Source organism: Cherax quadricarinatus, chromosome 34 (genome assembly GCF_038502225.1).
Source record: "Cherax quadricarinatus isolate ZL_2023a chromosome 34, ASM3850222v1, whole genome shotgun sequence".
NCBI classification, from domain to species: Eukaryota; Metazoa; Arthropoda; class Malacostraca; order Decapoda; family Parastacidae; genus Cherax; species Cherax quadricarinatus.
The window spans coordinates 11,947,846-11,975,572 of record NC_091325.1 but is presented as its reverse complement, the minus strand read 5'-3'; the positions used below and the strand labels follow the sequence as shown (position 1 = coordinate 11,975,572).

Here is a 27,727-nt window from a genome sequence, read left to right as displayed (position 1 = left end):
TTTATATGCCTCATTTTTAGTAAAACTTCGGAAAGAGATTACCTCAATATGACACGTTACAACGATACACTCATCATTCACTTTCAGTAATACACACAACGTATACTTCCAGCGATACATTCAACGTACACATCCAGGGATGCACTCAACGTACATACGTTGTGTGTATTACTTCCAGTGATACACACACCACCACCCATGAATCACTTTTAGCAAAGGCATCATCGTAGGAAATGTAATATTGCTGTATATATTTCCCTAGTTATATTCGAAGAATTATACTCGCTGAGTGCCTTGTTTTGGTTCGGACACCACTTTCGTCACTGTCATTCGCATATTGTCATTTAGCCTACTTTTCTCACACTCGCATATTCGTTTCTATTGTAGTTTATCTTCACATTTCTCTGTTGAATTCCATCCTCTGCTTTCCGTATATCCTTCATGCTCTTGTACTTCTTGCCATTGGATATCTTTTTCATCTTCGTTTTTTTTCTCTCTTTCGGGTGCCTTCCGGGACTTTCATACTAGATATTTCATAACTTCTTAAGTAATTCCTTTCAATTCCCATTCTCACTGCGCAGTACACAGGAATTGTCTCTGTTTCACTCTTTCTGTATCTCTGTCTCTGTTTCGCCTCTGTGTTTGTGAATACATACGAGATTCTCAGAGAGAGAGAGAGAGAGAGAGAGAGAGAGAGAGAGAGAGAGAGAGAGAGAGAGAGAGAGGGAGGGAGGGCGGGAGGGAGAGGAGGGAAGGAGAGCGTTTGCCTTTGGCAGTGTATTTACTTTTACACTTACACATTAGCATATATACCTACATTAAACTTGGTATTTGCTCGTGTTTGTGCTCTCGTATGAGTCTGTATGCATGCACATAATCTTCGTGTTTATCTACGGCTGGGTTTAATACCTCCATCTTGGGATAATCTTGTATAGATATGAACATCCTCAAGTATTTATCGCGACCACCAGTTTCACTATGATGCTTGATCTAGATGTCCTCTAACCAGCATCTCTACCTTCCGATATTAAATAATCCATAATACATGAAAACCAGGACAACTAAGTATTTCAGTTGAATGTGATATTCCGCTATGTCGGAAATGATGGATATGTTGCTAAAAGATTTCGACGGTTAATCCCAAATCGAAGAATGTTGATGTTTTTTGAGGTTCTAAGAGGTGATATCGAATCTCATGGCATCAGTATGACAAACTGCTAATAACAGAAATATATATATATATATATATATATATATATATATATATATATATATATATATATATATATATATATATATATATATATATATATATGCCAGTAATACTAGCGGCTTGTATTCAGGTGTTTAACGTTTTTTCAAAGTCAACTGTTTCGGTCCCCTTTGCTGCTCATAGTCTAAATTTGTTAGATTATCAAGTGAATGTTGCACTGAAGCAGTGTTTTTGAGGGAAGCAATCATTCTGCAATTTTTATTCACTTATTTCTTTACTTCACCAAAGAATAGACAAGACTGATCAAGAATGTAGAGAAAAACGCTGATGTCATTCAGTGTCAGGAATAAGGTTATCAGCAGACTGTGAAGTCACTTATCCCTCTTTGAAAACTATTTTGAAATTCTTCAAACTTAAACTGATATTTCTGAATGATACACAACCACCTGCAGCTTTTCACGAAGTCACATCTGATACAGTATTGATGTCCACTACTTGGAATAATATTCTGCAAAAGTATGAATATCGTAAACAAAGGTTTGCAGGAGATTTGAGATTGAATTGTTCTCCACTGTTATGCTGTTTAATGCCCTTTCTATATATAATACGTCTATTGTATCATGGTTTAATTTATTAAGGAGACCGTAAAAAAAGCGAGATGCAAATGCTAAACCCAATGACCAGTTATTCACTTTTCTTGTAGATATGCCACTATCAAGAGACGAAATTGTTTTCAAGGTCATTGCATTATTTTCTGATATGCAGCAGATCTTGAAAAAAACGTTCCCTAATAAATTCCTGTTCCTAATTCTGTATGCAGAAAAAAGCAGTGATAAATATGCTCAAACCCAAGATATCTGAAACGGTGCTGTGTTTACATTGTTCCCAGAATATATCTTGCTAGTTTGGGACCGAATTGTGAAAGAGACTTTCTTTCGAAGCTTAGGTTAGTTAAATACTGTTCACGACTGACTGTGGAACAATAACATTTACCTTTTGTTTTAATTCTCTTTTTTAAGAACGAAGTTATGTGAGAAACATCATATGAAGATTTTATTTCTGGTTTTTCAGTGGTAAATATCTCGAAAAGTTAATCTGTAATACTACTGTCTGTGTCGTCGGCTTTTTATTTTTCGTAAGTCAAAGACACATTGTACAGTGTGTCTATTGAATAATAGACACATTAGATAAATGGGTAGATAATCGGCTTTAGCCAGAGTTAATAGACTTGGCTCATAAAGCAACGATCTATTTTATTTTTTCAAAAAGGAGTAGCGTAAATTCATTAATATATTCTATTGATGACAAATAATATTCACAAAATTTAGACCTGCAATAACTGTAGTATATTTATATTAAGTTGCCATATTTGAAATGATGCAAAAAATGAATATCTAAGTAGTTTACAAAATTTATATCACATACAAACTACATAAACCATAAATGTCCTCTTTGGTCAGTTCCTTGAAAGAAATCATATACACACATACCAACCCTTCGATAATTCAGACTCACATAGCGACCCTTATCCCCTGAACATAAGTAGATCTGTGGCAGTTCATTAGTTGACTAATTCAAACACTAGGACAATATCTGTCGTAAATCGTTTTGAAATATTACAGTACAAGATGAGCTTAACGAAGAGCTAGAACGAGGTACTTCTAAATATGCAGTTCAGAATGGCAAACAAAATTAACGTAGTGTCAAAATGCTTCGCTAAACTGATGGCAGGCAGTTAGGGTAGAACTTCTCACATGCATCTAAAATAGCAGTAAGCCATTTTTAACAAGGCATATTGAAATGAGCAGTCGGCAGCTTCATGAAGTACTAGAAGACTAGAAAATATTGGGTCACTAAATATCGCTGGAGATTCGTCCCATTGGGTTCAGATGAGCTTCACGAACTTTTTGAAAGTTCATATGTTAACAAACGCATTTTTCTTTATTATTATAATAATAATAATAACAAACACATTTGAGCAAGTGTATATTTAATCTCTGAACTGCAAGTAAAAAATGCCGATGAGTACCCTCTTGCACAGTGCACATGCGTAGTCCCTCCAACACCTGTATCCACAGTAAACATGCGCAGTCCCTATCTTCATTTATTCAACGTGAGATAAGAGTAGCTATATTTCCGTGTTGGGGAAAAAGAGTTCTCCGAATCTAATCATTCAGAAAGATTTAACGCAATTTGCGCCTCCATAAACCTACATTATACACATTACAACACATTATAATAAACTAACTCTTTCTCTGGGGGCAAGAATATACACAGGTGGGAGGATGGGGGGGAACATCCCGCCGGCCTCCACTTGCCTCCACGAAATAAAACCCTTACTACATTTTCCTGCTAATATCCTCATTACTTCCATAATTGCGATGACTCTATGTTTTATATTCGCAGAGGGACATAATCCGACCAAGTAATGCGATTAGCGGGCCTGATTAAACCCCCCCTCTCTCACTCCGGCCCTAAACGGCGCGACAGTTTCTCTTTTGCTTTTATGTGGAGAGGCGTCGTATTTGATGTCGCCTCGCCCACTCTCCCTGACGAATTTTTCCTGGCAGTCACTTTTTTTATTACCTATTTAAGCTCATTTTGCCATATATTTTGCTTTTAAGCGTCGAGTATTGACGCGCTTTGCGTCTGGCTCATTTGCTAGCGTTTTAGATGGGATTGGTTGAATTTTATAATATTAATTTAACCGTTTATGCTGCCATATTATATATGTTAATTGCTTTTTGCTATCGTGTAGGGGCTGTGTATTCTTCTGTAAGCGCTGCGCGTGACGGAGAAAAAACATTTCCAAACTGGACATATTTTTAGCCTTCATTTTGTTATTTAACCGTCCCTCATTTGGTTACATTGCAGGCTTATTGGATTATTCGCGACGAGATATGCGCAAAATTTCGTGGTTATTTTCTGATTTTTTGCCTGCAAATTCGTTCTGCTTTTGGCTTATTTCCAGTATATTTCGTGTTTATAGTGTCATGACTGCAGATGACCTTCCCCCATCCCCCTATTATTCTCTCTCTCTCTCTCTCTCTCTCTCTCTCTCTCTCTCGCTCTCTCCTATTACCCTGATCATGCGAATATATTTTCTCTCGTTTTACACGATCAGAGAAAGTTAGCCGTTTTCTGGATTAGGAACATTTACATTAGAACACACTCTTTATAGTGCAAGTCTGGTGATGGTGTAAACGAAGTGAATATTCAAGATTTTATTACCATGTAAGGCAGTCATACATTCATCTTATATATATATATATATATATATATATATATATATATATATATATATATATATATATATATATATATATATATATATATATATATATATATATATATATTTATATATTTATTTTAGTACTGAAATCTTTACACAGTAACGGAACTAGCTCCAATAAAGGCCAAATCTTTTCTAACCCTATTGGTTGCTTTTTTTCGGCGGCGTAATCCATCATACTATATTCTAATTTCTCTGGAGAGGTCTTGCATTATATATATAGAGAATAATAATGCATCTTATTTATTAATATTTTATTTTTCCTGTGTAAAGTTGTTTGCTTGCTCATGTATGTCCAAAATGTTCCTTTAGCGCTTCACTTTATGAAATTGTGTAGTTGTTAAATAAGAAAAAAAGGCACAATACCGTTACTGGAACGATACACAAATAACCCGCACATAAAAAAGTGAAGCTTACGACGACGTTTCGGTCCGACTTGGACCATTGACAAAGTCAGTGGTTCAAGTCGGACCGAAACGTCGTCGTAAGCCTCTCTCTTTTATGTGCGGGTTATTTGTGTATTGTGTAGTTGTTTCTGCGATCCAACCTGTAACGTACTACATAATTATCGACTTCTTCATTTCTTCGTGCCTGTTAGTCACCTACATCACCAAAACCTAAATACCAAAACAAAAAAAATCTGAACTGGTGGAAATTCTGATTGGGTACATTTTGTTGATGGAATGTGCAAATAGTTCTCTTCCTAACTGGGCATACTTTTGGTCTAGTATTCCATTCAGTTGAATTTGCTCGTTTACCAACAGGAAGTAAAACACATCTAACAAAGTGAACCTTCTTATCAGATGTCTTTTCGCACTAAATGGAGTTTTATTAACTCTATATAGAAAATATTTGATACAACCATATTTATTGTCTAATAAAAAGTTTTTCTCTGCTGTTTGAGTTTTACATTACTAGACTGTCGTCTACTGCGCCAGTCACTACATTCTGTTTATCTTTATTCGAAAGAATCCTCTTCATGTCCATTTTAATTGACCCTTATTATTTTTCTTTCATTCTGCGATATGCATTTCTTTTTCATTCTTTTCCACAGCATTTTCTTGTAATTTCTTTGTAGCCAGACTCATTTTTTTTTCTAAAAGACCAATTCTAATTTTAATCTGTGGTGGTTTTATATTTTTGTCTACCCTGAAATTTCCTTGTTCCATGTATGTTCCTACATTATCCCTACTGCGAGTGTTATGTGTATTTACAATTATTTTTGTTTACAAATCATTTATCTACATTACGGATCTCTGTGTTCTCTATAATGAGAAATAACTTTTTTTACTCCTTTTCGATTTTTTTTCAAATACATGACTTAGAATTACTGTTTATTTTCTCAACAAACGTAGCCGATATTTTCTTTACTAAACATACATCTCTATTTTAAATCCAAATTTTACGTTTAACGAATGTGTTGTTCTCATTTTCAGTCATGCTCATCACGCTTTTTTGTCCAGAGTGACGCCTCCCCAGTTTTAATATTTTTCTACTTTGCTCACGTTGTACATTCTTAAAAACTCGTTGTTGTTATTATTTATTATTATAATCATCGAATGGAAGTACCAAACACGTTGGAATCATATAGTTCTTGAATCAGAGAGAAGTAGGACTGATTCACGTAAAGGAAGGGTAGATCCCATTCCTGGCAGCAAGAGCTTTCTCAGCATCAAAGACTCCTCCCATTTAAGGATTCATATTCCCAGTTTTTCTGTGCGGCGCATTTTCACTTATTGATCAGAATTGCGCAATTTTCCCTGAGTATCAGGGTATACTTTCCCAGATCAACACATCGTCCTCTCTTTTTTTTCTTCCTCTTTTTCACCTATTTTCTATCCCACTGTTGTGTGGCCAATAGAAATATAATTAGAGACTCGGTTTAGAATCACACGTTTTCTGTGACGACCGAGATCCTTTGGTCAAAATTTCTTATACCCACTACTCTCGTGTTCTGGTGTCAGTCAAGTTTTGGTGAAACGAATGAGCACGTGCAACGAATGAGCAGGTCGCCTTATACCTGATTCCCCTGCTTACCAAGCTGCAAATAGGTACGTGGGTGATCGTGGCTTGTTGTTGGTGGAATCCTTGAGGTTGGTAGTTCTGAAGATGACTGGGACAAGAAGGCGAGAAGCTGGTATAAAGACGCGTTATTCAAAACAAAACATTATTTTAGGAGACATTTCTCTTGGGACTGAGTTTTGTGAAGTTTAACTGCTGAGTGAAGCGTTTAAAATAATGGCTTGTTCTGCTTTACGTATTTTGTTACCTATCCTACTGCCTTGTAAAATGAATTTATTTCATGCTTTTTATTAGTCACTTGCGTGAGCTTTATGGATTGTAATAAAGCACATACTTAAAAAGCTGATAAAACTAATTTTTTTCAAGTCCGATAAAGCTTTACTAATTTTGACTAAGCTCTTCCCTCAGAGAAAGGCTGTTTGAAATAAAGGCATGCTCAGCATTGTATCTTGGTACCCCTTGAGTAGATCTAAATAAGCTGTGAGTTTCTTTGCACCGAAGCTGGTGTATCATATCTCACTTTATTTTTCACATATACTGGACAGACCTTAAACATTTTCCTGCTCTTTTTTTTTTTTTAGCTTGTCTATCTCTGCATTCTCTTCTCTTATCAAGCCTCCCTGCATAGTTTTGCCTTGAGTATTCCCATCTCCTTATTTCTCGAATTACATGTATTTTCCACCCTCTTGTTTATAAGTTTTATTCATCCTCCCTCCCATTCATTTCGTAATTCTTTCCCTTCATATTTTGCAATATTTCGTGCTCAGAATTCCGTTTTCTCCGTAATGACATCGTCTTTTTTCCACACTTACCTTTCCAATTTTTATCCAGTCCTACAACCTTTCCCCTTAATCCCATATTTCATCTCCGATATTATGTCAAGTTTAGTTCATTTTTTCTGCAAATTTGTCTAAATTTTCCTCTGTTAAGTAACCGGGACTAAATTTAACAGCAACGGTTCAGCATCCACTGCTGCAGCAGCCGTAGTCACAGTGGTGCAGTTGAAGCAGCAACCGCATCTACAGCAACAGGTGCAACAACATCTGTTTCAGCAAGAGTTGAGGCAGAAATAGCAACAGGAGGAACAGAAAGTTGCAATAACTGCAGCTGCATGAACAGTAAAAGTAACAGTTGCCACTCTAGCACTATCAGTGACAACAACAGATGCATTTGCAAATAGAGGAATTGTACCTAAACACAGAGAGACAGTAATAACAGGAGAAACAATTTTTTTTTGGCACGACCTTCATCTTATTAACGAAAGACATTGAGTTGACTAAGACCACAAACCAACAACACAGTGAACGAAGCCATAAAAAACACTGCACCAGTAATACTTTTATCTGGGGATACTGAAGCAGGCATACACAGTACATGGTACCACATACAACACTCAAGCATTAGTATATGATATCTGGCTAATCTTTACATGGAGTTCTGGAGATGCGAGGACAATGCAAGATACTTTCGATAATATAATCAGCTAGGGAAAATTTTTATAGTCTGCCTTAAAGCAAAAGGTGGTCACCTTGACGCCGGAGAGTTTGTGTTAGTTGTACAATGAATGCAAGACCAGAGAGCTTTTTCAAAACAGCAGTGCTATCCTCATGAGAAGACTAACGAAGCTACACTTGGTATATATTTGGGATGTGCTGTATTATGTGCATTACTGTTAGTTAAAGATTAGCCGGTATTCTCCCGGCCCGGGCCTTTTCCAAGTGGTGGCCCGGCCTTGGCTCCCTCTTTAGGGAGTGTCTGAGACCTAAGTCTCCCATGGGAGGAGGCACAAGTACCTCCTCATCTTTGGGACCAACTGTCCCCAGGCCTAGCCACAAGCTAGGCCTCTCTGGTCTGCCATCCCCGCCCCAAGGGGGCAAATGGGAATGACAGTCTTATGAGCTAAAGGCTCGGGCTCAGGCACCTACTCTACCCTAGAAGGGCTAGGCATGGTGTCGATCTGCATTACTGTATGTGCTATGTTATGTATACATTATGTGAATTATATCAATAGCGTACATTACAAGTAATATGTTGTGTTTAACATCATGCGCATTGTTGAGTATTACTTTCCTCACAAAGGCGTCGCATATTATTTATAGCAAATTGTTGTAAATAATTTGTGCGTTGCGAATGTATTTTTTCCTCTAAGGTTGTTTGTGTTAGTATTTGCCAGGAAATTTATAACAGTGTTTCCTGAAGAATGTAACAGTTAATTTTAAATGCTGATTAAGTTTGAGCTTTATAATGTAGCTTTACTTTCGTTTCTGATATATTATTATTATTATTATTATTATTATTATTATTATTATTATTGCTATTGTGTATATTTATATTGCTCTGATTCTAAGTTAATGGATTTTTTAAACTGCTTTCAGGTTGGTAGACAGCAGCCGTCCTGGGCGATACTACCTGCCTGTCATATGAGTGAGAGAGAGAGAGGCCTGTTAAAGGTTTTGCACTCTGACAGGGCTGCTTGTCTTTCCCTTTGTGTCTCATGAACATTTAGGATGGCAGGTAAATTTTATTAACTTCTTTCATTCATTATAAGGTTATCTTAATATTCAAGCGGGTTACATAAATTCTTATCATACATTTTTTTCTCTACTTAGATCTGGAATAGGGAGTCAGAATTGTATTCACATACTTATGGGTATCGTATACGGAGACACTTGTATGTATGGTGACTCTGTGTGAAGGAACGAGTTTTAGAAAGACGTGGGGGGCCTAAAATATAGTGAATTTCTCATGAAATATATGTAGTAGGCTGAAAACTAAGAAATCAAAGACCGACACATAGACATATAGACAAGATGTTTTTAATAAAGTCTTGCTCTGTATAGGTTTCTTTGCGTTACCAGTTTTCAAACTTGCTCTTTGCAGATGACAGTTGTATTATATTTAAAAAAGAAGCAACATGAATTGGATAATGAGTTTGGATCGGCGTATACGAGAAGGAAATTGATGAGTGTAAGATGCCAAAGGAAAGAAATATGACCTGATTGTAATATGAAGTACTCTGAAGGATGTTTCTAGCGAGTGGATGTCTCAGATGATGAGTCTATGAAGGAATCAATAGAGCTGAGAATAGATATGGGTAAGAAATGGTACGAATGTTGAGGTATCTGTTGGAATTAAGAAAAAAAAAAGAAGTCACTGCATGGAAAAAAATTGAATTAGAGATAGGAAACAGAAGTCACTACACATTTTAATTTTAATTTGATGGTGGAAAAGGTGTAAATATCGTGGTGTTTGAGATCAATGTGCTGGGTAAATTTTATGCAGAGTATATGGAATGAAGAAATTACAAAGTATCTGGTAGAACGAAAGGTATAATTTACAGAGTGAAAGAGGGGTTGTTAATATGGTTTGGTTATGTATAAAGAATAGAATATGATAGGATGATTAAGAGGGTGTATAAATCTCGAGTGGAGGGAAGAAACTGTGGGGAACCTCAGTGAAAATGTTGGAAGAAGGGTGTGAATGAGCTAATTGAGAGGAAGGGGAGTGAACATCTAGCAAGTATCTTTGAGCGAGTCGATGTATGGGGAAGGGGGGGATATGACGTGCTGTGAGCATGATAAAGGATTAAACGCAAAGTAGTCAGGCGGGCTTTAGCTTGCGAAGTAAGTTAATTGAAAGTCGTGAGGGATGTTACGATTCGGTGGATTATCATTAAATCATGATAAATTCAAGTCACAATACCGTTTATGAAATAACTCACTACTAACCCATAAATAGGAAATAAAAATTGAGACATTAGGAATTTTGACGGCTATTTTTTCTCTTCACTCAAAAAGTTATTATATGAATTAATATGGAGCCATTTTTAAAAAGTCTGTAACTTCGCAGTCTTAACTGCTCTTTTTAATACTATTGATATTAATATAATTTATCAGTCAGTAATGTAGCTATAGGCAAAGTTTACCTACTCTTAATACTCGTGAATATGTCTATTAATCCACAAGAAAAAATATCTACATCATTGCATAGTACTTATTAATCAATATCGTCTAACGAAACGTGGAGCGACATCTCCGTAGAGTTAAACCTTAGCTACCCTTGCGTAGCAGCACGATGCTGATATACGCAATTATACTTATTAAAAAATGCAATACACACGTTATACTGCCAGAGCAGTACTCGTATTATAGTTAGAAATGAGAGCACATTCACTCTTACCCTAAGAACCTGTAGTATTCACTGAGGGTAAAGCACCCGCCCCTCTCTTACGTAGCATAGCACCAAACTGCCACAGTAAGCACATACCTATCACAATGTATCATTAACATAAGTATCTGAATGGATAACAATATATCATGTCCATGAAGTGATTTGATACCTAGACTGACTTCTATGCTGAAGTATCATGTGTGAATCCTCTCAGTGCTCTTTGGGGGATTAATATTGTGAAATATCGCTACAATTTCAGGGAGAGGTACTAGTGGCAATGGTGTTATGTAAATAATGGCGCAAATAATGGTGTGCGTTAATAATGGTGGTGTAAATAATGGTAAGTGCTGCCGCATATTTCTACTGTATCATGATGTGTCGGTATATTTCTATGGCTGGAACAGTCAGTTGGATGACTGTCATGCTCAAAAAAAAAAAAAAATGATCGTCTCTATGCATTACAGTACTTACTGGTTATGTGGTATGTTATAATTGGATAATTGGTTTTATTAGTCAGCAGTCTATTCTCGCTTAATAAAAACTAACCCAAATAGAAGGGATGGTACAATACCAAAATTTTGGCTTATAACGATACTCAGTTTTAAACCGATACCGATACTCAATTTCTGGCTGACGCCATTACCGATATTATTAAAATTACCCGATACCTGTACCAGTACAATCAAATTCAACCACTATCGCCGAAACCAGTTCTTTTGAATATACCTTCTTAATAGCTTAAACTGAATAATTTCCTGAAAATAATATGCAAGAAATGGCCTTAAGATTAATTAAGGAGGGCAAGTTAAAAACTTTTTTTATTCAAAGCATGTGTGATAATGTGTCGAAGTTCGATCCTCGAGGGCCGGGTTCGAACTTGTATCTGTGATATTAAATGCTTTTCTCTCTTCGTCTCTTATCACTGTTTTCTCTTCGCATCACATTTCTCTCTCTCTCTCTCTCTCTCTCTCTCTCTCTCATCTCACTCTTTCTCCTTTCTCTTTATTTTCTCTACGTTTTTTTCTAATCCATCCTTCTTGATTCCTTATCAGAACACAGCTTATCAATTTCTTTTCCTTTTGAACTGCTTCTGCCTGTGACGTCACAAGTATTCAGAAACGCTCTCAAAAGATGTACGAGGCAAAAAAAGATGAATATTCAACCAGACTTACCAATCGACGGAGAAAATTTTCAAAGCGCTTCGGAAATTTATTGAAGATCATCGTAAGAGAAGAATACAGAGGAGCAGTTTCTTCTACATTTGACTCGCTCATCCAAAAATCTGACTTGGCCTCTTCTGTTTCAGATTTCCTCAAACTTGACCAAACTTACCGATTAGTAAACATGGTTCGATCAATACAAAATATCCCAAAATAGTCAGTGATATATCACAGTCCGCTGCCGTCTGACCAGCTTCTTCGTATTACATTTGGGTACTTGACTTTCAGAAGTTTTGATTAGGCACTCATTACCAGATATAACATTCTTCGACTTCTTTAAAAATGCAGCCTGATGGCCTGGTTTGACTGACAGTGGTCAAAAAGTCCCAGAAAAAATATGTGAACTCATAATCACTTCAAATATAACGATTCCACCAGACTCGACTAATTCCAACCAAAAGACGTCCAACCTATTCCTCGTCACTTTTCTTATAACTCGATACAGTCAGAAATGAACTCGAGTAATTTCGTAGCAAAAGAGATACCTTGATTCCAGTGAAGGGCTCTTGATCAAAGGAATTACAGTTACCCTCTTAGATCACATCTAATGCCTGCCAATTACCTAGGGACTGTGTGACCCCCACAGATTTAGCGCTCACTCGTAAAAATAATTTTCATGACCAGACTCAAATATGGAGAAACGAACAACCTAATCCAAGTCCAGTATTTGGAAATGGCTTAAGCTAAGAAAAATAAACAAGAATATGAAAAAAAAAGTCCTCATATTGCGAATGCCTGAAATTTTGGAAAGTCGTTTTTTAAAAGCATAAAAACTTAGAAAGTATAGTCAACAAACTAATAAAATAATTTTTATAAAGTGGACATCACTAAATAATTAAGCATGAAGCTTCAGAAAATATAGTCATCCTTCTAATGTCAATGTTAGAAATTTCTAACCTTTTCTCTTGACGAATCACAATGGCTTCAAATCATGCTTTCGGCCAGACTGGGTGGATTGGACACATCTTTTGCCTTGACAGTTTTTTTTTTTTTTTTTTTTTTTTTTTTTTTTTTTTTTTTTTTTTTTTTTTTTTTTTTTTTTTGTATCTTCCTTCAATAGATCTAATAAACTGGTTAATTAAATTCTTCCAGGATATAAAAGCTGGTTAGCAGGAAGGAATGACTGTATCTGAGGCACCAATCACCGAGATACACTGTCAACATAGACAACATGTTTAGCTGAAACTATAGCCCACAATCATTCTAACCTGGAAAAATCCCTATCGTAGAAAATATTTACGCAGCGATGATTGAGGGGTTATGCTCCCAAACAGAGGGAGTCCGGCTCTTAGCTGTGGGTTCACATCCGTTTATCGAATTTAGAATCATTCTCCCTATTGAAGCAATTATTTTATCACACACAAGAATGCCTGCTAATATAAGGAAATCATTGCATTAGCAATGTCTGTCGAAGGAACAATATAGACCTAGATCTATTGCTAAATGTGCTTTAAAGAAAATTTTCCGTCTGCAAATGCATTTGATCTAGTATAGATCAACCTAACAATACTGATGGAGAAATGCTAGAGGAGAAAAACTAGAGGAGCAGCTCTGCAGTATTGCTACAAGCCTATACTAAGCAGGTCTCTCTCAAATGTAACCCTTCTCAAACAAAAGTTTATCCTGCTAAATTTTAAAGCTACTTGAGGTTTTAGCTTTATTGACAATCCATTGGCTTGGAGCAGTAGGACTATTACAGACCTGCGTTTGTGTTTTCACCTGACTTTTTAACCCCCTATCTGTGTTTCCCTCCATCCTCTTTTGTAATTTCATTCGAGGAGAACTCCAGAGAGAGAGAGAGAGAGAGAGAGAGAGAGAGAGAGAGAGAGAGAGACAGAGAGAGAGAGAGAGACAGACAGACAGACAGAGACAGACAAATACAGACAGACAGAGAGACAGGCAGGCAGGCAGAGAAGCAGAAGACATACAAGGAGAGTCTCCTCCAGTGCTCATGGCTAACAACCCGAGACGCCACTGATGGATAGGCTAATCAGTGATGTGTGTTTTGGGTGTCACTGTTTGTGCTTAGGTGCTTGCTGGAGGTGAGTGAAAGGAGCAAAAGCAGCAGAAGAGAATGAGAGGAGGAAGGAGACTAAGAATGAAGAGCATATGGAGAAGATTGAGTTTTTGACGAACGAGAATAAGATGAAAGAAAAGACTGGGAAAGCAAAAGAATGAAGAAAAGGTTACATATGAGGAAAGAAAAACAGGAGTATACTTAGTCCAGCACATATGAATAAGACGAACTGAAGAAATAACGAAACATTAAGTTTGAAAGAAGTAAGAAGATAAGAGAAAAAATCAAATAAACTGTAATTGCAAAAGTGGTATAGAACGACACACATACTGTAGAGCTGGACATAGAGAATAGCTAATCCTCAGTTACACTTCCGCGGTAAAAGTTATTTGTGCGAGTTGAGCACCAAATGCGATGTTATTGTAAATCTTTGTTGGTGCCCAGCGTTGTGAGTGCGAGATGCGCGCGCGCTCGTCCGCTTGCGCTCACTTATTTGTGGTTGCGGAGGAGGGGGAAGGGGAAGGGGGTTAGTTTCCACTTCTGGCCTGTCCCCTTGGCTGTCTATCATCTAAGTCTGGAGACCACCCTCACTACTTTTCACCCAGGTCGTTACATTTCTGGATCATCCTGTGGAAATTTTTTCCTGATGTCCCTGTGACTATCCTGCATCTTTGAACAGTTGGGTTGGGCAAATGTTTTGTTAGCGGGATGGATTGTAAAGGACCTGCCTAGTATGGGCCAACAGGCCTGCTGCAATGTTCCTCCTTTCTTATGTTCTTAAGTCTGCATTTTACCCTCTCCCCCCCCCTTCCCTCCTTTCTTTCAAACAGTTTGTCTCTGTTCTCAGTACAAATTCCGTTAAGCATCTTGTACTACGTGATCATATCTTACCCTGCTTCTTCAGTTCTCCTTTGCTATCAAACTGAGATCTCTAAGTGACTCCTCTTTCGCCATTCCCCTTTATCGTGGAACTAATCTTGCCACTTTTCACCTCTCTCACTTACTTTAGTTTCCGGACATACTGAAGTCTGAGTTCCATGTTGGTGCTGCATATTCTATGATTGGCCTGACATATGTGGTATATAAGATTGTGTGTGTGTGTGTGTGTGTGTGTGTGTGTGTGTGTGTGTGTGTGGGTGTGTGCGTGTGCGTGTGCGTGCGTGTGCGTACTCACTTATTTGTACTCACCTATTTGTGGTTGCAGGGGTCGATTCATAGCTCCTGGCTCTACCTCTTCACTGATCGCTTCTGGGTCCTCTCTCTTCCTGCTCCATGAGCTTCATCATACTTCATCATAAAATAAAACTATGTATGGTTCCTGCCTACACGTCATCACTTGCCAAACTATTCCACTTCCTGACAACTCTCTGACTAAAGAAACATTTCCTAACATCTCTTTGACTCATCTGAGTCCTCAGCTTCTAATTGTGACCCCTTGTTTCTGTGTCCCATCTCTGAATCATCCTGTCTCTGTCCACCTTGTCAATTATTTGCAGTATTTTGTATGTCGTTATCATGTCTCCCCTAACCCTCCTGTCCTTGAGTGTCGTCAGGCCGGTGTGTGTGTGTGTGTGTGTGTGTGTACTCACCTATTTGTGGTTGCAGGGCTCGAGTAATAGCTCCTGGCCCCACCTCTTCACTGATTGGTACTGGGTGCTCTCTCTCCCTGCTCCCAAAGCTTTATCAAATCTCGTCTTAAAACTTGTATGGTTCCCGCCTCCACTACGTCACTTTTTAGGCTTTTCCACTGCCTGACAACTCTATGACTGAAGAAATACTTCAGTCATGTGTGTGTGTGTGTGTGTGTGTGTGTGTGTGTGTGTGTGTGTGTGTGTGTGTGTGTGTGTGTGCATGTGCGTGTGTGAAGTCAAGCCCATCAGTGCTGTGGGTAGCTTACAGCCGCTTCTTACATGTTGGGGGTAATGCTAGCGACAAATCCCTAGGTCGGATCCCAATGTTAAGTCGGCTAAACTAACAACTAAGTACAATTGACGCTGCTGGCTTCCATTTTGACTGCCTGGACGGCAGATAGCACTAGTTGGCTGGGAGAGTGTCTGGGAGGTTTTAGTTCTACCTTGGAGGGGTCGTTTGTTATTTTGGAGGATAGTGTCTGAACTTGGAGGGTCATGTCTCACCTTGGAGAGCAGTGTCACCTTGGAAAGTGGTGTGTCACCTTGGTGAGTAGTGTGTCACCTTGGAAGGGCAAATTACCATCTGAAGAGGACTGAGTGGCGCCAAGAAGAGATGATTGACACCTAGAATTAGTAAGTAACATCTGTATGCGATGATTGACTTCTGTATGCGATGATTGGCATCTGTATGTAATGACTTACATCTGTTCTTGATGACATCTGAAAAGAATGAATGACACAGGTTAAGACACTTGAGATGGATGAATAAGGCCTGGAGGAGCTCTAACCCACCAGGAGAATTGGGGAGAAATTTGAGAAGACTGAGTATCACTTGGGAGACAACGTGAAGAGACGACTTTCTTTTGGTGGGATGATGAGGTCGAATAGCGGGGTGATGAGGAACGGTGACTTGCTTAACGTGTAGGATCAACAAAGATGTGAACCACGAGGATCAGTAAAGACGCATTCCATCTCGCTAAAAAGCAGTGATAACTTATAATTAAAATAAAGAAAAGCAAACTATCTTTGTACATATACACACAACGAGAGATTCTCCTCTCGGTGTATGCATCTCGAATCTATTCTCGTGTAGCTACGAGTACTGCCGTTACCCTCCTTATTAGCGACGAAAAATGGTGCCGAGGGGCTCTTGTCAGACAAAATCTCCGCACCAAATCAATGAATATAACAATTTTCTTCACCACATATACTGCATGAATGACTTACAATGCACCATAACCTTAGCCAACATACTAATTTGGCTGGCTACGGAAAAATAAATTCAAAACAAAATAACATTTTTTCACTCTGCACTGATTTTAAAATATGAGTATCATCTCGTTGCTGTTGCAAACACTGTTTGCATCCTCCAAGAGCTCCAACAACAGTACACTGCTCCCTCCACTATTGATGTTCCACGCTTAGGTGCATCAGAACTGGGAATAACTTTGATGGAGTCTTGGGAGGAGGGAGTTGACGGGGAACCAGAATCATGTTTGGGAGTGAGGGTATACCGGCATCATGGGAGGGAGTTGAGGGTATACCAGCATCATGAGAGGGAGTTGAGAGTATACCGGAGGGAAAGTTGAGGGTATTTTAGCATAGTCAGAAGAGGTTTAGATCTACCAGCATCATGAGAAGAGAGAAGAGTGGTGGTGCTAGCATCGTGTGAGGGTGGGAAGTAATGCAAGTATTGTGAAGGAGAGGGAGAGATGATAACATTATTGTTAGAGAGAATAGGTGGTGCTTGCATCGTAGAGAGGGTGACGAGATAATGCTTGCATCGGGGAGGGAGGGGAGAGGAGGTGTTGCATCGTGCGGAGGAAGAAGAGGCGGTGTTAGAATCGTGGGGATGAAGAGGAGGCGGAGCTTGCACAGCGGGGAGGGGTGGTGGTGCTTGCATCGTGTGGATGGAGGTGGTGGTGTATCCTGGGGAGTAAGAGAGGGAAGTACTTGCATCTTGTGGAAGGAAAGGTGTTGGTTGCATCGTGGAGAGAGAAAAGGTGGTGTTTGCACCGTGGGGAGAGAGAGAGAGAGAGAGAGAGAGAGAGAGAGGAGGAGGAGGAGGAGGGAAGGAAGGAAGGAAGGATGAGGTGGTGGTGCTTGCGTTGTGGGGAGGGAGAGGAACTGGGGCTTGCGTCTTTTGATTATTTAATTGTTCACTGTCGTCCTCCGTGTTCAGTACTTTTCTATGCTCTTTTACCCCTTGCTTTACTTTCTCTGCAGCTCTGGTTAAACCAACGGCTCTGTTTAGATTTTACATTTCCACACCTAACTAATATGAACCATTGTGTGGTCTCCCGACACTTTCTAGCTTGGCCCACTAGTATCTAGAAGGGTGTCTGACCAGCAAATTATCTTTCCCATTGTACTTTGTGAATGAAATCTCCCATTACTACCTGGTCTTTTCTTTAATCTCATTAATTGTTCATCGCTCCTTTCTCTCCGGTTTCGTTTCTATAAAGCATTTATCCGGTTTTCCTAAAGGTCAAAACCAGGTACCATCATTCTCATTAATGGGGATTCTTGTAGCTTCTTCGAAAAGTCAAATCAGAAGAGTTTCCATTAACGGTTCTGTCAGTCTTGTCGTCCACATTTCTGGAGAATTACAAATCCCAGCTCCATCAATCTGTTACCTTGTTATTGAAATCCATTCTGACCAGTATCTTAGCGTTAGTACTTTTCATTTTTTGTGCTTCTTTCTCTAGGATGTTTTGTGGCTCCTTCGTTGCTCTCGCTCTTTTCCGTCATTATAATTTTCAGGGAAGGGGGAAAATCATTGCTGCAATTATGTCGGGTACTCTGCAGCAACAACCTGCCAAGTTCAACTAGTAAGAGCACGCAATTACGCGCACACGTACGCACGCAAGAATATACTGGACCACGCAAGCTCAAGCACCCACAAAACAGAACGCGATATACTCCAGTGGAGCCACGATTCCAATTAGCAGTAAGCTAGAGCATCTCATTGTACCTGAGACACTCTATCATCATCTAATACAGGTATTAATTGTTACGCCGCCTGTGTTTGCCTACCACCCTACATTATCATTAGTTCTAACTGCATTGTTGCTCCACACCAACCACCCTGGCGGTCAGTGTGAGGTTGGCATAGCTTCGCCAGCCTCACACAATGCAACCCGATCATTAGTGAGGGCCGCATTATCCCGCTAAACATCAACACAATTGGTGATTTCTGATATCGGAGGCGCTCTTATGTCTCTCAGGATATTTATGCTTTCTCATAATTGTAGGTTTAATTATCATTAAAGACCAATATACAGAATTTCTTCTTAACCACTCTGTAATTTGAAGGGGTTCTCTTGATTTATACTCAGACCTCAAATATCTTGTGGACACAAATATGATAGATCAATAGCACTGACGTTATGCATTATGAAAATGCTTTTAAAAAGTGCCAAGATATATGACTGCTAAACATATGGAATCACGAAATTTACTCACCCCAGGACAACATATGCTTCGATCAGGACACTCCAACCTCTCGCCATAGCATGACCACTAGGATATGGGCATGAATGCACTGGAAGACTTGAGTCAGTAGGTCATCCTTGGACGGTTCCAGGAGATCAACGCTCCGGTGTCCTGGTCCCCGACCAGGACTCCTTGTTGACAGTTGGCATTTTGCTTGTTTTCAATTGAGTCCAAAATAAGCAAAATGCTTACGTAGTACAACAGTGTTTGCAATAGTTTTAAAGGTCTGATCATGGTGTAACAGCACAAAAAAATGCTCTCTTAAAGAATTACTAGAAAAAGGAGGAAGGAAGAGGTGGGGAGAAGGGTCTTCAATTTTCTAGTAAATGGGACCAAATTGTAATCGTCTGCAAATTATATTCAGTGGTCTCCACGGTGAAGAACTCTGTTTCTAAATTAATTAAAGTTTCTTTTACGTTCTCATATCTGACATATATAAAGACACATATAATATCACAATATCACCTTTCGTAGATGATACTGGAGTTTGTACGAGAGTAAGAGTAATTTAGAAGAGCCAACCTGCAAGCAATGTAAACCAAGTTGTTCGTTTTGTCACAAAAAATAGTGATGTGTATTATAAATTTCACATACTCAATTAAAAACTATAAGCTGAAGCAGAGTTCCAAGTGCAATCAAACCGATCAGTACAGTAAAAAATAACTGACAGGGACCAAGATGTAACAAAGTCGGAAGAACTTACTTGCAAGGAACTTAATATTATTTAATTATGGTTGCAGGTAAAATGATAAGTTTTAAAACACAAACCTTCTAAACAAGAGATACATAGCCAGTATTGTATTATTGTCGGCATTTATAGTCTATAGACTGAAGAAACATTGCTATTAACTAAAATTTTGCTGAAGGTTGGAAAAATCGAGTCAAGTGCGTAAAACACCTATACGATTTAAAATCTTATAACTAGGGTAAATTGTACTCCCAAGAGCTCAGACGAAAAAGATGCATCATACTTAGCCCCGGATAAATTCTGGAGAGTCTTGTTTTTATAAGTTCATTAAGAAAAAAATCAATAGTCATAAAGGGTTCAAGGATTATCAGCAATATCCCTTCATATATAAGGGAAATCACCAACGGACTTCTATCTTCATGAGTGAACTTGACAAATTGCCCCAAATCATTCCTGATCAGCTGGGCTAAGGTCATTGCATCTATGTACTGCAGGCTCCAGCAGCATAATTGACCAGGTCATCACCGAGAAAGCCTGATCTGAGACGTGGCCGTGAGAGCGATTAATCTCGGAACCACCAAGAGTTAATTATCAGGCAGTCTATAATCTACAATATTTTCTGTTTTACGATTTAAAAGCCGCGTGACTTTTAAGGTCAAGCTCAAAGTAGATCATATTCTGTATTAAGAGATTAATGCCTCCCTTACCTTGGATTGTATTTCATACAGCACTTAACCCGCGTGGATTATTCAGCGCAATAAGTGGTGGAGGCTTGATCCCTAGTTCGATAATTATGACCAAGTGATTGACCACTCAGACTATTGATAAATATTAGTATCCTAACTGATCCATACCTTACACTGGAAAACGTATGCAAGAGACGAACGTTTGAAGATTGATTGATAAACAACGAAGAAGGCAAAGGAATGCACAATATGAAGAAAGTTACAAGTGTACTGGAGATTAATCCCTGGACATCGACCGTCTTTGTGGCGTGGTGGCGTGGTGGCGTAGTGGTCTAAGGTGTAAAGTTTAGCTAGCTTTCCTGGAGGCTGGCTAGACGTCTTGCGTTAAAATCCGGGCCAGTCATTATATGTGTAATATATATATTTATATATATTATAGGTAGTAGGCTTGTAGACAGCAACCACCTAGGGAGGTACCACCGTCCTGCCAAGTGAGTGTGAAACGAAAGCCTGTAATTGTTTTAAATGATGGTAGGATTGCTGATGTCTTTTGTCTGTCTCATAAATATGCAAGAATACAGGTACGTCTTACTACTTCTACTTACACACACTACTCATACGTGTACAAGCATATATATGCACACCCCTCTAGGTTTTCTGTTATTTTCTTTCTAGTTATTGTTCTTGTTTATTTCCTCTTATCTCCATTGGGGAAGTGGAACAGAATTCTTCCTCCGTAAGCCATGCGTGTTGTAAGAGGCGACTAAAATGCCGGGAGCAAGGGGCTAATAACCCCTTCTCCTGTATATATTACCAAACGTAAAAGGAGAAACTTTCGTTTTTCGTTTTGGGCCACCCCGCTTTGGTGGGATACGGCCGGTGTTTTGAAAGAAAGATGCATATATATATATATATATATATATATATATATATATATATATATATATATATATATATATATATATATATATATATATATATATCGTGCCTAATAGATAAAACTTATCAATTAGCAAGAACTCATTTAAAATTAACTTCTTTCTAAAATTTTCTCTTTCACATTTGAAGATATATTTTTTTCATTTATGTTAATGCAAAAAATTATAATTTTGCACCAAAAGAATCTTAGAAAACTTACCTGACCTTATAAGAAGCGCAATTTATTTTAGCCTAATCCAAATAAATATATTTAGATACGTTTACGGTAATGATTTTTGCGAAATTACTGCATACACAAATTTTCGTTTTTCTTTTACGGCAAGATGAGCGTTGCTATTTAAGCCAAGATCGCAAGTTTTACATATTTGGCACGACATATATATACTTATGAGATGAGATATATATATATGAGGTGAGATGTTATCAACAAATTTTGTTGAAAATAAGAAAAAGTTTTGGAGTGAGATTAACAAGTTAAGGAAGCCTAGAGAACAAATGGATTTGTCAGTTAAAAATAGGAGAGGAGAGTTATTAAATGAAGAGTTAGAGGTATTGGGAAGATGGAGGGAATATTTTGAGGAATTGTTAAATGTTGATGAAGATAGGGAAGCTGTGATTTCGTGTATAGGGCAAGGAGGAATAACATCTTGCAGGAGTGAGGAAGTGCCAGTTGTGAGTGTGGGGGAAGTTCGTGAGGCAGTAGGTAAAATGAAAGGGGGTAAGGCAGCCAGGATTGATGGGATGAAGAAAGAAATGTTGAAAGCAGGTGGGGATATAGTTTTGGAGTGGTTGGTGCAATTATTTAATAAATGTATGGAAGAGGGTAAGGTACCTAGGGATTGGCAGAGAGCATGCATAGTTCCTTTGTATAAAGGCAAAGGGGACAAAAGAGAGTGCAAAAATTATAGGGGAGTAAGTCTGTTGAGTATACCTGGTAAAGTGTATGGTAGAGTTATTATTGAAAGAATTAAGAATAAGACGGAGAATAGGATAGCAGATGAACAAGGAGGCTTTAGGAAAGGTAGGGGGTGTGAGAACCAGGTGTTTACAGTGAAACATATAAGTGAACAGTATTTAGATAAGGCTAAAGAGGTCTTTGTGGCATTTATGGATTTGGAAAAGGCGTATGACAGGGTGGATAGGGGGGCAATGTGGCAGATGTTGCAGGTGTATGGTGTAGGAGGTAGGTTACTGAAAGCAGTGAAGACTTTTTACGAGGATAGTGAGGCTCAAGTTAGAGTATCTAGGAAAGAGGGAAATTATTTCCCAGTAAAAGTAGGCCTTAGACAAGGATGTGTGATGTCACCGTGGTTGTTTAATATATTTATAGATGGGGTTGTAAGAGAAGTAAATGCGAGGGTCTTGGAAAGAGGTGTGGAGTTAAAAGATAAAGAATCACACATAAAGTGGGAGTTGTCACAGTTGCTCTTTGCTGATGACACTGTGCTCTTGGAAGATTCTGAAGAGAAGTTGCAGAGATTGGTGGATGAATTTGGTAGGGTGTGCAAAAGAAGAAAATTAAATGTGAATACAGGAAAGAGTAAGGTTATAATGATAACAAAAAGATTAGGTGGTGAAAGATTGGATATCAGATTGGAGGGAGAGAGTATGGAGGAGGTGAATGTATTCAGATATTTGGGAGTGGACGTGTCAGCGGATGGGTCTATGAAAGATGAGGTTAATCATAGATTTGATGAGGGGAAAAGGGTGAGTGGTGCACTTAGGAGTCTGTGGAGACAAAGAACTTTGTCCTTGGAGGCAAAGAGGGGAATGTATGAGTGTATAGTTTTACCAACGCTCTTATATGGGTGTGAAGCATGGGTGATGAATGTTGCAGCGAGGAGAAGGCTGGAGGCAGTGGAGATGTCATGTCTGAGGGCAATGTGTGGTGTGAATATAATGCAGAGAATTCGTAGTTTGGAAGTTAGGAGGAGGTGCGGGATTACCAAAACTGTTGTCCAGAGGGCTGAGGAAGGGTTGTTGAGGTGGTTCGGACATGTAGAGAGAATGGAGCGAAACAAGAGTGACTTCAAGAGAGTATCAGTCTGTAGTGGAAGGAAGGCGGGGTAGGGGTCGGCCTAGGAAAGGTTGGAGGGAGGGGGTAAAGGAGGTTTTGCGTTCGAGGGGCTTGGACTTCCAGCAGGCATGCGTGAGCGTGTTTGATAGGAGTGAATGGAGACAAATGGTTTTTACTAATTGACGTGCTGTTGGAGTGTGAGGAAAGTAACAGGGGTTCAGGGAAACCGGCAGGCCGGACTTGAGTCCTGGAGATGGGAAGTACAGTGCCTGCACTCTGAAGGAGGGGTGTTAATGTTGCAGTTTAAAAACTGCAGTGTAAAGCACCCTTCTGGCAAGACAGTGATGGAGTGAATGATGGTGAAAGTTTTTCTTTTTCGGGTCACCCTGCCTTGGTGGGAATCGGCCAGTGTGATAATATAATGTAATATATATATATGTATATATATATATATATATATATATATATATATATATATATATATATATATTTCTATGTGTGTGTGTGTAATCATTAGGATAATGTACAAATTTCATGAGTATTATCAAAGAAAACCATATTAGTTAATATAGTTATATCAATAATAACAATAATGTAGGTATTGAAAATATCAGAGTTAAATATTAGCGTTGAATAATGATATAGTAATGACAGTAACCGCAACAATAATAATTGGTAATAATAACAAAAATCTCGTTTAATTCATCAATTATTAGCTAGATAATTGCATTTACATTTTACGTGGAAGCATAAATACCTCTGGATAAATGTCAGTGGCTGCAGTTGCAGTATGAAACAGAACTGCTCATTATGTCATTATATTTACAAAAATAATACATATATTTTTGTTAATAATAATAATTACTAAGCCGTTTCCCACCAATGTAGGGTGAGACAAATAAAAAAAAATGTTCACCATTATTTATTCAATACCTATTTTGCCAGTATTTCTCTAACTCCTTTGACTTGTTCCTCCTAACTGTTACAACCTGTCCTTTCGCCTTCTTATTATTACTATTTATATAATTGTTATTATGATTATCAGTAATTACTCTCAGTAAAAATATTTTTATTAATGGTAGATGAAATATTTTTGCACATTTTTGGCAAAATAATATCTATATTAAATCTGGCATAGATGTATTTAACAAACATTTCCCCCTAAATCGTACGTTAGTATACAACATCATCGTGGAGACAAGACAAACTTACACACTAGGTGACTGACGATCCCTCAGTATTCAATCTTGAAGATAAGGCTGCTGAATAACAAAGATTCATGGGCCAGCGTTTCGCTCTGTGTAGAGCTTGATCACATCAAGATAACACTATGCACAGAGTGAAACCTCGCCTAAACATAAGCTTGTTCTACACTTGTTTCGTTTCTTTACTGCTGTCAGTATATCTTCACATTCGACAACCTGTCTTACAACCAGAGCGTCCGTTTCTGAACGCGTTAAAAATGCTTCAAATTATTTACAATCAAATATACTGTATATTTCTTGATCTTTATTAGATTAAGTAAGGTTAACTTAATCTAAATTAACCTAGAGTTATAATTATCAGTCTAAAACGAAACTATATTAAACAGCATCTTTCATATGATCTTTGGTAGTGAGTTACTGTATGACTTCACATGGACTTCAAGTCTATTTTAAACATCTAAAGTAAACACTTCATCGTGTATTACACTTCTTTGTTCATGTCCCACATGCCTCGGAAGATTATTTTGTATCTTTCGTTATCTATAGTCTCGCAGTAGTGATCATTTTCTCTCTCGGTTTCACGTTTTGCGAAAAATTGCATTTTAACCACAGCAAGCTGGCTGTCAATGCAATTTTTCCCATGCGCTAAAAATTAATACATTATGATTTTTGTATTAGTGGTCAATGCATTTTTTGCGAGAGTTAGCATGTTTGATTTTATTTCCTTCTGTTGGCACTGGACCGTACTGTATTTTTCTTCTGTTGTATGTTGTATGTTTTATACTGTATTTAATATGACAGGTATTGTAGTTTTCATATTGTATTTTTGTGTTGCAAATATGTTACTTTTTTGTTGTATTTCCTTGTTCTGTGGTTCCATTTCCTTCCATTTTGCGTGTTGGTTTTACATGCATCTAACGTATCCACTAGTCCGAACTAGCTTATCCTCTAGTAACAACTAGCGCATCCTCTGGCACAAAGTAACATATCCTCTGGCACAAACTTACATATCTTCTAGAACGAACTTGCATATCCTCTAGCACAAACTAACAAATGCACTAGCATATCTTCTAACACAAACTAGCATACCCACTAGCACAAATTAGCAATTCATTAGCGCAAACACATGAATCTAACTGTGATTTTTGCTAACCCCAACTCTTGTACCAAACAAGTATACTTAGTCATCCTTGCTTGACTAAGTATACTTCCTCCCTGTTGATATCTGGATGTCTCAGCTTTGGGCATTAATTGCATTGTAACTGAATAGTCACCAGCTACTTCATCTATACAGTCTGCTGTTTTTTGCTTCGTCATTTTTTTTTAATCGGAGAGGTGCCTGTAGGGCCCTCGAAGAACTTTTAGAAGAATGTTTTTGATAAAAAACTAATGTGATGTACCAAAGGTGCAGATTATTTTAACTTGGTATGATGGTATTTATTTGTGCTGCTTTTATTGTTTATTAATATATTTCTTTACTGAGTGTAGAACTTAATTTTTATACCTGTCAAAATGGTCTGTAAATATCACACCAACTACTGTTACTTCTACTATTACTACTACGACTACTACCTCTGCTATTATTAATACTCTGTTCTGTATGTTTGCATTGACGAAATTAGGCTAATAATCAAAACAACAATTATTAACTAACAACTATCAACAGAAATAACGATAATAATAGGAACTAAATACACTAAAATAATACCTTAATAAATATAACAATCATTCACATTCGTATTGTCAATGTTATCAATACAGCAGATTTTTTGTTATTGCTGGTATGAGACCATAACACGAATTACCAATCGTATGCTTGTGTGAGAGCCCTCTAGGGGCTGTCTATAGCTATACCTTTTTTTTTCTTTTTTAATTCAACGTACATACACAAATATCCAGGCACAAACAAATCGGTGATTACACAACGACGTACACATTCATGCACACACAAAATGCACACTCACACACCCGTGAGAGAGGAAAGAGGAAGAGACGGAATACGAGAAAGTAGAGGAAGGGAAGCGAGAAGGAAAGGAGGAGAAATGAAAGCGAAGGGAAAATATAAGGGGATAGAAGCCATATAAATATATATATATATATATATATATATATATATATATATATATATATATATATATATATATATATATATATATATATATATATATATATATATATGCAAAACAACCACTGTGAAAGAGTAGTGAAATTGCAAGTGCTTTCGTGACTACTCACATTGTCAAAGAACTCACATTGTCATAGTTCCTTGACAATGTGAGTAGTCACGAAAGCGCTTGGAATTTCACTACTCTTTCTCAGTGGTTGTTTTGCATATTTTAAACTCACCTGTTTACTGATGCTTCAACCAAACCAGCTTGGCTTTGGGGTCTCTCAAGGAAGTGAAGCAGCGGTTCATGCAACAAGGGCGTATATCAACAACCTGCCTGAGGACAATGCAGTGGTAAAATTAGATTTCAAGAATGCGTTCAATCTCCTGAAAAGAGACGTGGTATTAGCAGCAGTACAAGAACATTTCCCTGGTCTCTTCCCCTTTGTTTCAGCTGGGTATAGCAAGGAATCAATGCTTCTCTTTGGAGAGCATGAAATCACATCATCGGAGGGTGTCCAACAAGGAGATCCTCTTGCACCATTTCTCTTCTGTATAGCAGTTAGGGAAATCACAGTCAGACTGACCAGCGAGCTAAACATCTGGTTCCTAGATGATGGCACACTAGCAGGTACAAAGGAGTCCCTCCTACATGACCTTACACAGGTAATGACACGGGGACAGGAAATGGGTCTCGTCCTGAATCCATCCAAATGTGAAATCATCTCAGTCAGTCAACAAGTGATAAATGCAGTGAGATCAAAACTACCAGGAGCAGCAGTCATTGCCCCCACAAATAGTGTCTTGCTAGGAGCACCTCTGGGAAGCAATGCCATTGACACAATTCTCAGGAAGAAATTGGAAGAGTTAAGGAGAATGGAACAACGAATAGGCAATCTGGACACCCACGATGCCTTGTACCTTCTCACAAAGTGCTTGAGTCTGCCCAGGTTGACATATTTCCTAAGATGTGCACCTTCATATGATAACCCTATACTGCACGAATATGACAGTATTCTGAGGCA

At 38.2% G+C, this 27,727-nt stretch overlaps 1 protein-coding gene across 10 annotated transcripts in view; it reads left to right on the top strand.

The window, feature by feature from the left end:
- Positions 1 to 27,727, top strand: part of pdm3 (pou domain motif 3) — a 1,342,109-nt gene that overhangs the window by 404,595 nt on the left and 909,787 nt on the right. For 7 of the 10 annotated variants that reach the window (XM_070091163.1, XM_070091162.1, XM_070091167.1 and 4 more), the window contains exon 1: positions 8,912 to 9,041. The exons of the other annotated variants lie outside the window; for them this stretch is intronic. In XM_070091163.1, the coding sequence (XP_069947264.1) occupies positions 9,035 to 9,041 (7 nt within the window). In that variant the 5' untranslated portion in view covers positions 8,912 to 9,034. Of the gene's footprint in view, positions 1 to 8,911; positions 9,042 to 27,727 lie in introns of those variants that run through there. 10 annotated transcript variants of the gene reach the window in all.